Source organism: Penaeus japonicus, unplaced genomic scaffold, assembly GCF_977035675.1.
Source record: "Penaeus japonicus unplaced genomic scaffold, GWHDUDI00000001_assembly GWHDUDI00000011, whole genome shotgun sequence".
In the NCBI taxonomy this organism is placed as follows: Eukaryota; Metazoa; Arthropoda; class Malacostraca; order Decapoda; family Penaeidae; genus Penaeus; species Penaeus japonicus.
Window position 1 is genome coordinate 10,960,539 of NW_028234413.1, and position 15,000 is coordinate 10,975,538.

A 15,000-nucleotide genomic window follows, 5' to 3' on the forward strand; every position below is an offset into this window, starting at 1 on the left:
CAATCAAGACATATTTGCCTAATATTGCTCCCGCCTGCAATATAGCAGGTGCTACTAGCTTCCTTCCATGAGATTTCCCAAGGCGTGAAACTAGGCATACCTGTCAGAGCATTTTTTACCCATCCTATTCTAAGGGGTGACAAAAAGTGGTTTTGTAATTTTTTCTTCTTTTTGAAGGTAAAAATGTAAAATGGAAGTATCTGCAATGTGTATATATAGCAAAACTTCACAATTTGAAAGGACATATGTTATGTTATAAATATTCTGATGGCGTGATATGTCATCTGTTGTGAATGAGTTAATCTACTGCAACATTGATAATGCCTGTTATATGGCATTTATTAATCTCATAATACAGTAAAACATAAAAATGGCTCTAATATTTAAAGAGTGATTGAAAGAGAGTCAAAAGAGAGCCCTGTTTAACCCACCCTGGACGGGTGGTACAGTACTGTACCGCTCATTCAAAAGCCCAGTGGCTGGGCGGCACAGGATTGTGCCAGCCATTCAATTGATTTAGGCCTAATAATTCGAACGCCCCGGCATTGTGACATTCAAGGCTAGAATTCCCCCGTCGTGGATGGGTTAATGAAGTTGTGTTGCTCTGAAATAACTCAAATGGGGTGCTTGTCCTGAGGATTGGGAGAGCAAATGTATGCTCATCTTTAATGATTTAACCCTTTAGCTTTGCAGTTATTTAGAGGAAGATGTAGATTCTCCACTTTTATAAATTTGAAAATCATAAGAAAAAAATATTATGTAGTGTATATAATCCTTAGATATACAAATATGTATGTGTTTCAAATACAAACTCACATTCTCATGTGTCTTATCCAAAGGGAGTGTTTTTCATAAGGCTTGATGGCCAGTCAAATTACCTTTTATTCCCCACCCTACTGTTCCACAAACTAATGCTGTTCAAATCAAAGGAAAATTAAGTTTCATGCCCAAATGGCAAACACAACATATACCAAAAGAATTTAGGTAACTTCAAGCTAAACAAGTAAAACAAGCTAAATCATTTTCACTTCTTTTGTAAGATACTGTACATTTTGCACCACCCCTGAGTATTATGACTAACACCTACTTGGAATTCCCTAATCCAGACCAAAAATACCAATTTTTGACTGATTGTCGTAAGATATTGTAAGATAAGGGCCACTGTGATAGACCTTTCTAAGACTGAAGACTTAGTTTACTTTTCATATAAATTTGTTCATGAGTTCATACGTTTAAAGATTTCCATTTTGTTTGATTTTTTTTATCTCTTCTGTTTCAGTTTCCCCCCCATCGCACACGATCTACCTGATCTGACATTTTTTTACTCATTGCAGGTTATGTACGGATTGAGGGAGTGTTGATAGATTTATAGTGTGATTGTTAGAGTAGATTGAGTTGGAGGTTGGTAGGTAGGGTTGGTGGTATGTTGTAGGGAGGTAGGTATGAGGATTGAGTGATGTGTGAGAGAGATGTAGGTGGGTGGGAGGAAGGTAGGAATGGGGGTGGGTGGTATGTTGGGATGTTGGGTGGGAGGTGGGTTGGGATGGTGGTGGTTGGGAGGGAGGGTTGGAGGGTGGGACAGACAGATCAGAACAGACTGTATGTCATAAAGCGTCTACAGAAGAGTGTCTGTGATTTTAATTGTGAGTGTGTGTGTTAGTTGATGTGTAAAGTCAGGGTTGGTGGTTGGGATGGATGGTGGGTGGATGGGAGGGTTGGAGTAGGTTGGTAGGAGAGGGCGGGGGGTTGTATGTGGGAGGGCGGTGAGGGCGGGGGGTGGTCGGGTGGGTGGGATGAGGGTGGGAGGGTGGGAGGGCGGGAGGGAGGGCTGGTGGTTGGGGGGGGGGGAAGGGAGGGAGGGTGGGTGGGAGGGTGGGTGGGTTGGTGGGTGTGTGTGAGGTTTTATTGAGAGGTGTGTGTGTGTGAGTGAAATGTATGGTCTGGTATGAGTTTAAGTATGTAATTTGTGGTCTGTCTCGTGTGTATGTCAGTGTGTCAAGTCAGTAGTCTGTAAGTATGTATGAATGTATGAGTATGTGTGTGTGTGTGTTGAGGGTGTCAATGTGATATGAGAGAGAGAGTTATGAGGTGAGAGTTGTGGTTAGGAGGAGTGGACTCTAAGGTCAGTCTGTCAGTCTGTATTACTGTCTGTATTTCTGTATGAGAGAAATGTTGTCAGTATGTCTGAATGAATGACGTGATTGTGTTAGTAGTGAGTTAGAGTTTTCTGTACTGAAAGTCTGTATGTATTAAGTCTGTATTTCTGTCAGTATGTATTTCTGACATGTATGACTGTATGTACTGTATGGAGAGTGGGTGGGAGGTAGGGTGGGAGGGTGGTAGGAGTGGATGGTGGGAGTGGTCGAGAGAGTGTGGGTTGGTGGGTGGGTGGGAGGGAGGTAGGGTGTGTGATTGTGTGTGAGTTAGAGGGTGAGGGTGGGTTGGTGGGATGGTTGGTGGGTGGATGTGATGAGTGTTTGTGTGTTTGTGAGTGTGTGTGGTGATTGTAGAGTGTTGTACCCAAATGAATGACAGACTTTAGTCTGAGTGTGTGAAGTGTGTGTTTGTGTGAGAGAGATTAAGAGATATTGTATACAGAAAAGACAGGGTGGTAGGTTGGGGTTGGTGGGATGGTGGGGTGGTGGGTGGTGATGGATGTAGGTTGGTTGGTGGGAGGGAGGGTTGGTTGGAGGTTGTTTGGGGGGATGGTGTGTGCTGGGAGGGTGGGTGGGGAGGTTGGGTTGGAGGGAGGGTTGGGTTGTAGGTAAGTGATAGATTGATAGTGGGAGGGAGGGAGGCAGATGGAGGTATGAGGGAGGTGGGTGGAGGTGGGAGGGGAGGGTTGAAGGTTTGTTGGGAGGGATGGAGGTATGTTCGGGTTTAGATAGTGAGGTTAGGGAGATATTAGTGTGAGTGATTGATCGGTACATGTCTGAATAATACTGTATGTATGTAATAGTGAGAGTTAGAGTTCGTCAGACTGACTGACAGAACGACTACAACAGTTCTGAGTTTATTGAGTGTGTCAGACAGTATTGTTATACAGTACTTTTTACTGTATTGACGTGACAGTCAGTCTGTCAGTCAGTCATTCTGAACTGACAGATGAAATGTCTTGTCTGTACTGTCAGACATTGTGATAGGGAGGTATGGATGGATGTAGTGGGATGGTGTTAGATATATTTGTTTTTGATGGGGATGGAGGGTGGTAGTTGGAGGGTGGTATGGTTGTATAGAGTAAGATTGATAGTTATAGATGATAGTGAGGAAGTTAGATATGGTGGAGGGATGTGAGTTGGGAGGTAGGTTTTGATTGAGATATATGTAGTGGTATGGATGTTTGTATGGAGTATGTAGGGAGGTATGGTGGGGTGGGAGGGTGGGTTGTAGGGATGTATGGTGTAGTGTGTTAGATATGAGGTGGGTGCCTAGTGTTGTGAGGTAGTATGTGTAGGGTGGAGGTGGTTTGTTTGGTTGTATGGATGTATGTTGGGTTTGTTGGTTGGGAGGGTGGGTGGTTAGTGGTGAGTGTTGTATGTTGTATTTATAGAGAGATGGTATGGTGGGGAGGGTGGTGGTTTTAGTTTTAGAGTGAGTTTGATAGGAGTTTTAGTGAGTGTTTGAGAGTTTGAGATTGTTTTGACTGACAGGACATACATTTGAAATACTGTAGAGTGTGAGTGAGTGTGTTAATTTTTTTTTATATATATATATATATATATACATATATTATAACATATATATATATATATGTAATGTGTATGTAATGTATGTATGTATGTATGTATGTATGTATGTATATATATACTATATATATATATATATATGTATGTATGTATGTATGTATGTATGTATGTATGTATGTATGTATGTATGTATGTATGTATGTATGTATGTATGTATGTATGTATGTATGTATGTATGTATGTACATACATACATACATACATACATACATACATACATACATACATATGTATGTCATATGTTAATTAATTATATATTATTATATATATATATATATATGTATACATACATTACATGTATGTATGTGTGTATGTTTGTGTGTCTGTATGTCTGTCTGTATGTATGTATGTATGTATGTCTGTATGTCTGTCTGTATGTATGTGTGTCTGTCTGTATGTATGTCTGTATGTATGTCTGTATGTATGTCTGTATGTATGTCTGTATGTATGTCTGTGTGTGTATGTCTGTCTGTCTGTATGTCTGTCTGTATGTATGTATGTATGTATATTATATTTAATATATATATATATATATATATATACATATAGTTACATATTACATACATACATAATATTATATTACATTAACATATATTATATAATATATATAATTTATTTATATATGTAATATATATATTTTATATTATATAACATACATATATACATACATATATACATACATACTTATACATACATATATACTATACATACATATATACTTTATATTATCTATTTATTATATATATACACATACTATACATATATAGATATATATATACTCTAGATATATATATATATTATATATGACACACATACATACATACATACATACATACATACATACATACATACATTATATACATACATACATACATACTTTCATAGTTATTTATATTGTACTACCATACATACATGATTAGATAGATATATATATATATATATATATATATTACATACATACATACATACATACATTACATACATTTATATACATACATACATTTACATTGCATACATACATACATACATACATATTATATATATATATAAAATGTTATATATATATATATATATATATACATGTTATATATATGTATGTATGTATGTATGTATGTATGTATGTATATATATATATATATGTATATATATATATATTTGTATGTATGTATGTATAAATATAGATATTTGTATGTATGTATGTATGTAACTATATATATGTATGTATATAGTATAATGTATGTATGTATGTAATGTATGTATGTATGTTAATATAAATATATATATATCTGTATGAATATATATATCGAGATATGTATATATATATATACATACATACATACATACTTACTTCATATACATATATATATATCTGTATATATATATATATATATATATATAGATTATATATACATATATTTATTATATTTATATATATCTTAATATCATACATGTATGTATGTATGTTTAAATGTATGTATGTATAATAATTATGTATGTATGTTATATATGTATGTAATGTATGTATGTATGTATGTCATATATGTATATATGTTATATATAGTTATGTATGTATAATATAAAATGTATAGAATGTCAATTGTATGTATGTATATATGTAAATATGTATGTAATTAAATAATATATATATATATATATATATGTATAGATGTATATGTGATATGTATATCGATATAGTGGTATGTATATATGAATGCCTTATGTATACAGAATTGTTCTTATATGACGTATGTATGTAATATGTGTTATATTGTATGATATGTTGTTATATGTATGAGACTTATATATAAACAATATGTATATGATGTATTTAATGTATATTGATATATATATGATTATGTTGGAATATCGATATGAGACTTATATATAACTAATATGTATATGATGTATTTTGTATATGATATATCTAAGCTATAAGCTATATATATGATAAATGATATATATTCCTAAAATGCATATATATAAAACATTTATATATATATATATATATATATAAATATATATATACAGATACATACATACATATTCTTTTATATATACAATACATATATATATTATATATATACATAAATACATACATACATACATACATACATACATAACCTAGTAATATAATATATATACCATATATATAAGTTTTATACTGTCATGTATTATCATAATATATATGTAGATCATATATATATCATGTATCTATTCATATATATATTATATCTTATATATATATATACTATATATATGCTGTATATATCATATATATATATATCCTAATATCAAATATTAACTATTATGATAATGTATATCAAAATAAAATCTAAATATCATATATATCCTATATATCATATATATATATAAATTATATTATATATATATCAACATATTATTATTCTATATACAAATCCAATATAATATCATCTATAAGATAGACATCATACATACATATACATTTACATACATACATATCATTATACAAATACATTATCAATACTATACATTCATACATACATACATACATACATACATACATATCCATCATACATAATATGTGTATTATATATATAAAAAAATATAATATGTATCATATGTATGTCATGTATAGAGAATATCTCTATTATAATATATATAGTATGTAATATGTAATGTATGTATGTATGTATGAATATATAATATATATAAATATAATAATATAAATTAATATATATATATGTCTGTATTATGTAATTATGTATGTAAAGTAAATATATCTATTTATATAAAAATGTATGTAATATGTCAGTATGAATGAATGTATAATGTATTATGAATGTAATGTATGAAATTAGTATGTATATAACTTAATATACATGTATGTATCTCTGTAAGTATGGTAGTAAGTATAATGAATGTAGTATTATAATTTGTATGTATGTATGTATGTAAGTATGGTAAGTAGTATGTATGTATATATATCTATATATGTAAGTATGTATCTTATATATATATATGTATTAGGTCAGTTTGTATGTAAATAAATATATATATATATAAATATATATACTAAAAAAATAAATAAATATTATACATACAAACATACAAACATCCATACATACTCTATATATTAATAATATAAATATATATATAAATATACATACATACATACATATATACAACAACACTAAAATATATATATATATATATCCAATATAATATAATATATAATATATATATATGTATATCTCTAAATTATATAGTATATACAAACATACATCATATATATAACATATATAACTCTAAAATAACAAATAAATAAATAAAAAAATAAAAATAAAACTCTCAGTTCTATAAATGAATGAATGTATATATATATATATATATAATATATCTATATAAATATACAACATCTAACTAAATATCTACTCACATATCTGTATGTAAGTATGTAAGTATAGTAAAAAACACAATATGTATGTAGTATATATAAAATAAATAACTCTCTATGTATGTATGTATGTAAGTATGAAAAATATATATATAAAAAAATAACTAAATATATATATAATCTAATATATGTATGTCTGTATGTAATGTATGTAAATATATATATATATATATTACTAATTATATTACATATATATATAATGAATTTATATCATCTATAAAAAGATAAAAACCCCAAATTATTTTTTTCATTTTTCAAACATATATATTTATATATGATATATATCATATAGATATATATATATAACATTAATATTTATCATGTATATATATCATATATATAGGATTATATATGATATATTTGATATATATATGATATATATATGATATATAAGGATAAGCCAGACTTGCGGAGCAGATGCTACGCCGGGCTTGTATGAACTGAGGCGGAGCCGCTGTATGTCAGTTATATATATATGTCTGTAAGTTATATAAATATTTATATATATATAATAAATATATACTAAATAAACATAATATTATATATCCTATATCTATATAACTATATAAAACATAATAAATAATCTCTATATCCATATCTAGATATAAATAAGATATATATCTATATATATATAACATATATTACACTATAAATATAAATAAAAAACAAAAATAACAAAATATAACAATCCAACCCTACATACCTCAATCACACCTATAAAAACTCAATATAATATATCTAAATATAAATAAAAATACTCTAACAAACCTACCTACCAACATCAAAAAAATAAATCTAAAAAACTCTAAATCAAACTACCCATCAACACTCATCATACATACATACATCAACAACACTCAAAACAATAAAATACAACAAACAAACAAACAAAAACCTAACCACAACAATACCATAAAACCCTCCCTCCCTCCATCTAACAATAACTAACTAAAAACACATAACTCCATACGATAACCAACACACACCCACCCAACATCCCTCCCAAAACAAACGCACCACACTCACCCACCCCAACAACATCTCCATACATAAACCTACAACACTCTCTAACACACACAAAAAACACTCTATATGATCTCACACCATTACAAACACACTCATTACTTATTCTGTCTGAATTACTGTATATAAATAAATACTGACATAAAGAATCCCTGTAAGACTGTATGTCACTCAAAACCTCATAATGTATGTCTGTATGTCTGTTATGTATTATCTGTATATAACACTCAGTCATGTCTGTAAGTCAGTATTTCTGTATCAAAGACACACTCACACAATACTAACAGACATTCACAATCTAGCTAAGAACAACCACAGAAAACCAGACTAAACTCTCACAATAAAACAAACAAACTCAAACAATCTCACTCTCTCAAAACTCACACACACACACAAACTCACTCTCTAATACACAAACACAACCACACCACAATGCTCAAAACTCATCTCATTCTAAGCAATAAAAAAGAACAAATACTCAATACAGTTATATATATATAAATCTGAAAATGAGTGATATATCATATATAACAATTATAATATATATATATCTAAATCTTCACAATCAAACTTTTATAAATAAATGTTTTAACTAATATATCAAATATCTATAAATCTCACACAATCACTACTCTCTAAACACACACCTTGCTGACACAGAGCTCTCACTAAGACTATAATGTGGAAAACTAACTGCACCTAAACTATACAGAATATGTATATTGATTATTATAATGTCTAAGGATAATATATAAAAATATTGAATAACTAAATTAACAATATATAAACACAATAAGTATATGATGATTAATGAAATTGATATATATCTTATATGGGTATATCTATATGAGACTAATATATACAAAAACATTAGAAGAAGTATTTAAAGATATTGATAATATATATATCTATAAGCTAATAAATGCTAAATGAATATATATCCTAAATGTTAATTATATTAAAACATATATAACTCTAAATATATATAAAAAAAAATATATAGATCAATATAAATAAATCTAACTATAATACAATCTCTCTATTCTAATTATATAAAAAAAACTACAATAAATATATATATATCTATATATAAAACTATATATCTAATATATATATATCAAAAAGTTTATAAATGTCAATGTATCATATAAATATGAAAAACAAATAAAAAATCATGTAACAATAACAAAACTATCATCTATTTATATATAATATAAATATAACTACATAAATGATGTAAAAACAAAGAAATATATCTCAAATATATCAAATAGTATCTTATATATGATATGTCTCATATATATCATATACTCCTATAATATCATCTATATCTATATATATATAAATAAAAATTCATCATATATATCAATCATATATATTATATATCATATCATCAAGACATCTACCACATATATAGTAGACATCATATATACATATACATCTTATATACATATATATCATATATACATATACATCATATATACATATACATTATATATACATATACATCATTTATACATATACATCATATATACATATGTGTATTATATATATAAATATATATATATATCATATATATGTCATATAGATGTATATTATATATACATATATATATAATGAATATATATCATATATAAAGATACATATATCATTTATAACATATATATTTATATATGATATATATCATATAGATATATATATATAACATTAATATTTATCATGTATATATATCATATATATAGGATTATATATGATATATTTGATATATATATAATATATATATGATATATATGATATATAAGGATAAGCCAGACTTGCGGAGCAGATGCTACGCCGGGCTTGTATGAACTGAGGCGAGCCCGCCTGTGTCAGCGTGTGCTGACTCGTGAGAGAATGTGCCAACGATATGATATATATATAATATACGAATATATATATTTTATATAGATATAAATATAATATATATATGTGATATGTATATGTGATATATATGTAATATATTTATATGATATATCATATATATCATATACATACAATATATATGATATATATCACTTATATATATCATATATATATGATATATATCATTAACCCATTGCCAACGGGGGATAGATTTGCTTACACAGGATCCAGGATGAGTTTTATTTCTGATTGAGGCAGCTTCTGCAACATAATTTGATTTTTCCCACTCCCTTTTAGTCACTCATTGTAGAGCTAGATCCATCTTTGTGTTTTGTTTTTTTGTGTGTTTTACTGTTTTTAGAAATTTATATCTGTCATATCACAGGTTCCACCAATTCTGCAGTTGACTAAAAATTGTATGGTCAAGGGTCCATATCAAACTCATTTTTTTTCTTTATACTCAATGTGATAGAAGTTATTACTGTTTTAGGGGGGAACAAACAAAAAGCAACTTTATTTTTTTTTTCATAATTGTGTGCTGTCATGAACAAACAAGAAACTTATAACTCATCCAAAATGAAGAGGTAGGGGAAGAGGAAGGAAACTTGTGCTTGTTGACAATGAGTGCCACAATAAAAGGCATCCCTACTGGCACAGTGGTACATTGTAGGCATTGGGCATGGTGTGAGATCACCTTCCGGTCTCCTCTCGTTCTGGCTGCACATCTTTCACCCCCCCCCCTTCTTTCCCTGCGGTACTTTAGAGCAAGAGGTCGGGAACTTGCTATGTGCCATCACTCTATAGAGATAGTGCTTGCTAGAGACCGTAGATGGGTGCCATTCAAGGCTCTCTCTCCTGCTGGTGCTAGGAGAAAGTGGTGCCATCTAGGTTTTGTAAGTGAGTTGAAAACCATTTTGCTTAGTATTATGGCAGTTATAATAATTATGACTGCAATTGTCAACTTCACTCACTCATTATTTTTAATACAATAAAATAACATAGTGATCCAAAATCCCCGAACGCCATGACGCCCATTGTCAGGCAAGAGGTCCTGCGTCATGTAAAAACACGTCATCCGTCGTTAATGGGTTAATATATATCATATATTTCACATATATGTACCATACATATAATTTATATTTATCATATATATTACATATCTTTCACATATATATCATATATTTATATATATCATATATTTATATATATCATATATTTATATATATCACATATACATATATATCATATAAATAATAATTTATATCATATATTTCATATATACCATATATTTATCATATATATCATATATATCATATATATATCATATATATCATATATATCATATATATGTCATATATATCCTACATATATATATATATCATATATAGCATATATATAAATCATATATATATAAAAATTATATATATATATAAATCATATATGTAAATCATATATAAATATAAATCATATATAAATATAGATCATATATAAATATAAATCATATATAAAAGAAAATCATATATAAATATAAATCATATATGTAAATCATATATAATCATATATATATCATAAATATATTGTAAATATATTGTATGTATATTGTATGTATATCATATGTGTATCGTATGTGTATCGAATGTATATTTTATGTATATTGTATATATATCATATATATTATATATATCATTTATCATATATAATATATTATATGATATAATATCATTATATAATAATATATTATACAAATGTATATCAATATATCATATATATACCATATATATCATATATATATGATATATATATCATATGTATATTATATGTAATAAATATATCATATGTCTATATATATACATGTAAATTATATATATCATGTAAATTATGTATATCACATGTATATTATATATATCATGTATAATATATATATATATCATATGTATATTATATATATCATATGTATATTATATATATCATATGTATATTATATATATCATATATATATTATATAAATCACATGTATATCATATATATCACGTATATTATATATCTCACATGTATATTATATATCATATATATTATATATATCATATATATATGATATATATCATATATATATGATATATATCATATATATTATATATATCATATATATTATATATATCATATATATTATATATATCATATATATTATATATATCTTTTATATTATATATATCTTATTTATATAGTATATATATCATATATACACCATGCATCTATGCATATCATATAAATATACACCATGCATATATACATATCATATACATATGAATACATCATATACATATAAACACATCATATACATATATACATATCATATACATATTTACATTTATCCATTTTCATATAATTTTTATCCATATATACATATATGCAAATATATAATATATATTATATATATATCATATATATCATATATGTATCATATATATATATATATATATATATGATATTTATCATATATCATATATATCATATTTGTATCATATATATTATATATATCATATATAAAAAACATTATATATAATATATATCATATGTATCATATATATATCATACATATTATAAATATATCATATATATCCCATATTTATCATATATATCATATATCATATATATCTTATATATATCATATATATCTAACATATATTTATATATATAGTATGTGTCATAGATATATATATATAAATTATATCTATATATATGATACATAATATATATTATATATATGATATATGTATATGATATATATTTATATGGTATAATTATGATATATATATGGTATACATATGAGACATATGACATATATTATATATATATCATATATATGATATATATATGATATATATAAGATATGTATGATATATATGATATATATATATATATTATATATAGGTATATATGATATATACATTTATAAAATATATATGTATATACAATATATATGTATATATAGTATATAGATGTATACATATATACGTTATATAAGAATATCTGTTATATACGTATATACGATATATACGATATATACTTGTATACGGATATACGATATATACGTATATACGATATATACATATATACGATATATACGTATATACGATATATACATATATACGATATATACGTATATAAGATATATACATATATAAGATATATACGTATATACGATATATACATATATACGATATATGTGTATTTATGATATATATGTATTTATGATATATATGTATATACAATATATGTGATATATATATGATATATATATGATATATATGATATATACTTGATGCATATATGATGTATATAATATATATAATATATATGGTATATATGTTATGTATATATCTATGTGTATATGCTATATATGATATATATGATATAAATGATATATATATATATATGATATGATATATATATGTATAATATGATATATATAATATATATATATATATGATATGATATATATATGTATAATATGATATATAAATGTGGGGGGGCGGGGGGGGGGGGGGAGGGGAGGGGGGGGGGGGGGGGGCGGGAATTTATGGTATACATATATGACATATATAATATATGTTATCTATATGATATATATTTATGGTATACATATATGACATATATAATATATGTTATCTATATGATATGATATATATGATATATGTATGATATATATATATATATATATAATATGATAAGTATGTATAATATGATATATATGATATATATAATAAATATATGATATATAATATATATATATATATATGATATATAATATATATATATCTTTTTTGATTGAATTAGAGTAAAAAGAAGAAAAAATTATACCTCTGTCATTTTCTACTTCTGCATGAAGGAAAGGAAGGAAAGAAAAAGATATCTCAAATCTTTCAATTTCTGCACTCATTCCTCCCCCTTCCTCCCTCCCCTTCTTCCAGACTGGGTGTGTGGTGGCCAATGGAATCGCATGGTGCAGTTTCTGGCGGTGCTTATCCAGACAGTGCAAAGCAACAACATAGAGCTGGCTGTATTCTTCAATGGTGCTCTCGAACAGCAGCGGCTCAACGAGTGGTCGCGCAGTCAAATTGCCCTCCGGAGAAATGTCAACTCGGTGAGTTCTTTGCTTCATTTATTCTGGATATTCACATTGCTGTTATCGATATTGTGAGTTTAGGAAAAATATGATTGTAAAAGGATGTAGTTGATGTTGAAGCTAATGAAACAAGGAAGAGGAATAGGGCAGTGATTTAGATATTTATGAATGCATTTTTCTCTGTTCGCTATTGTGGACATCAATTTTTTTTCATTTATGTTCTTCATAGTTATAGTTATATAAAGAAAGATTGATATATTTCTTAACTTCTTGCATGAATTCATTGTTTCATAATTTTTAATGTTTGTGTTGTAATTCAAAATCAAGAATGAATAAAGAGGAAAGTAACTGTTTATTTATATATTGAGTATTCATATAAGTATTCCTATATCATATAAATATAACATGACATGCGTGTAGAATTCCAATATCATTTCAAGATATCATTCATGCAGGTGCTGAAACATGTGACGGTGAAGGGCACTCCTCCCCCCAAAGTGTGGTGGGTGGCTCCTGTTGGCTTGCGGACCTGTCTGCGCATGGCCTTACGCCACCTCAATATACAAGTGGTTGGTAGAAGAGTCAGTTTTCTGTATCTTTCTCTCCGGATTGTTCATTTCCTTTTCCTTAGATTCTTTTTATTTTAAATCACGTGATACATTGTTATAGTAATGTTATTGCTCTTATTATTATTGTTATTCCAATTATTAGTATCATTATTGTCATTATCATTATTCGTATGATTATTATTCTTATGATTATTGTTAT

At 26.9% G+C, this 15,000-nt stretch overlaps 1 protein-coding gene across 1 annotated transcript in view; it reads left to right on the forward strand.

The window, feature by feature from the left end:
- LOC122252521 (constitutive coactivator of PPAR-gamma-like protein 1 homolog) overlaps positions 1-15,000 on the forward strand; it is a 114,195-nt gene that overhangs the window by 23,534 nt on the left and 75,661 nt on the right. The window contains exons 3-4 of the mRNA XM_086541562.1: positions 14,078-14,250; positions 14,688-14,801. Coding sequence (XP_086397688.1) covers positions 14,078-14,250; positions 14,688-14,801 — 287 coding nt within the window. The remainder of the gene's footprint in view (positions 1-14,077; positions 14,251-14,687; positions 14,802-15,000) is intronic.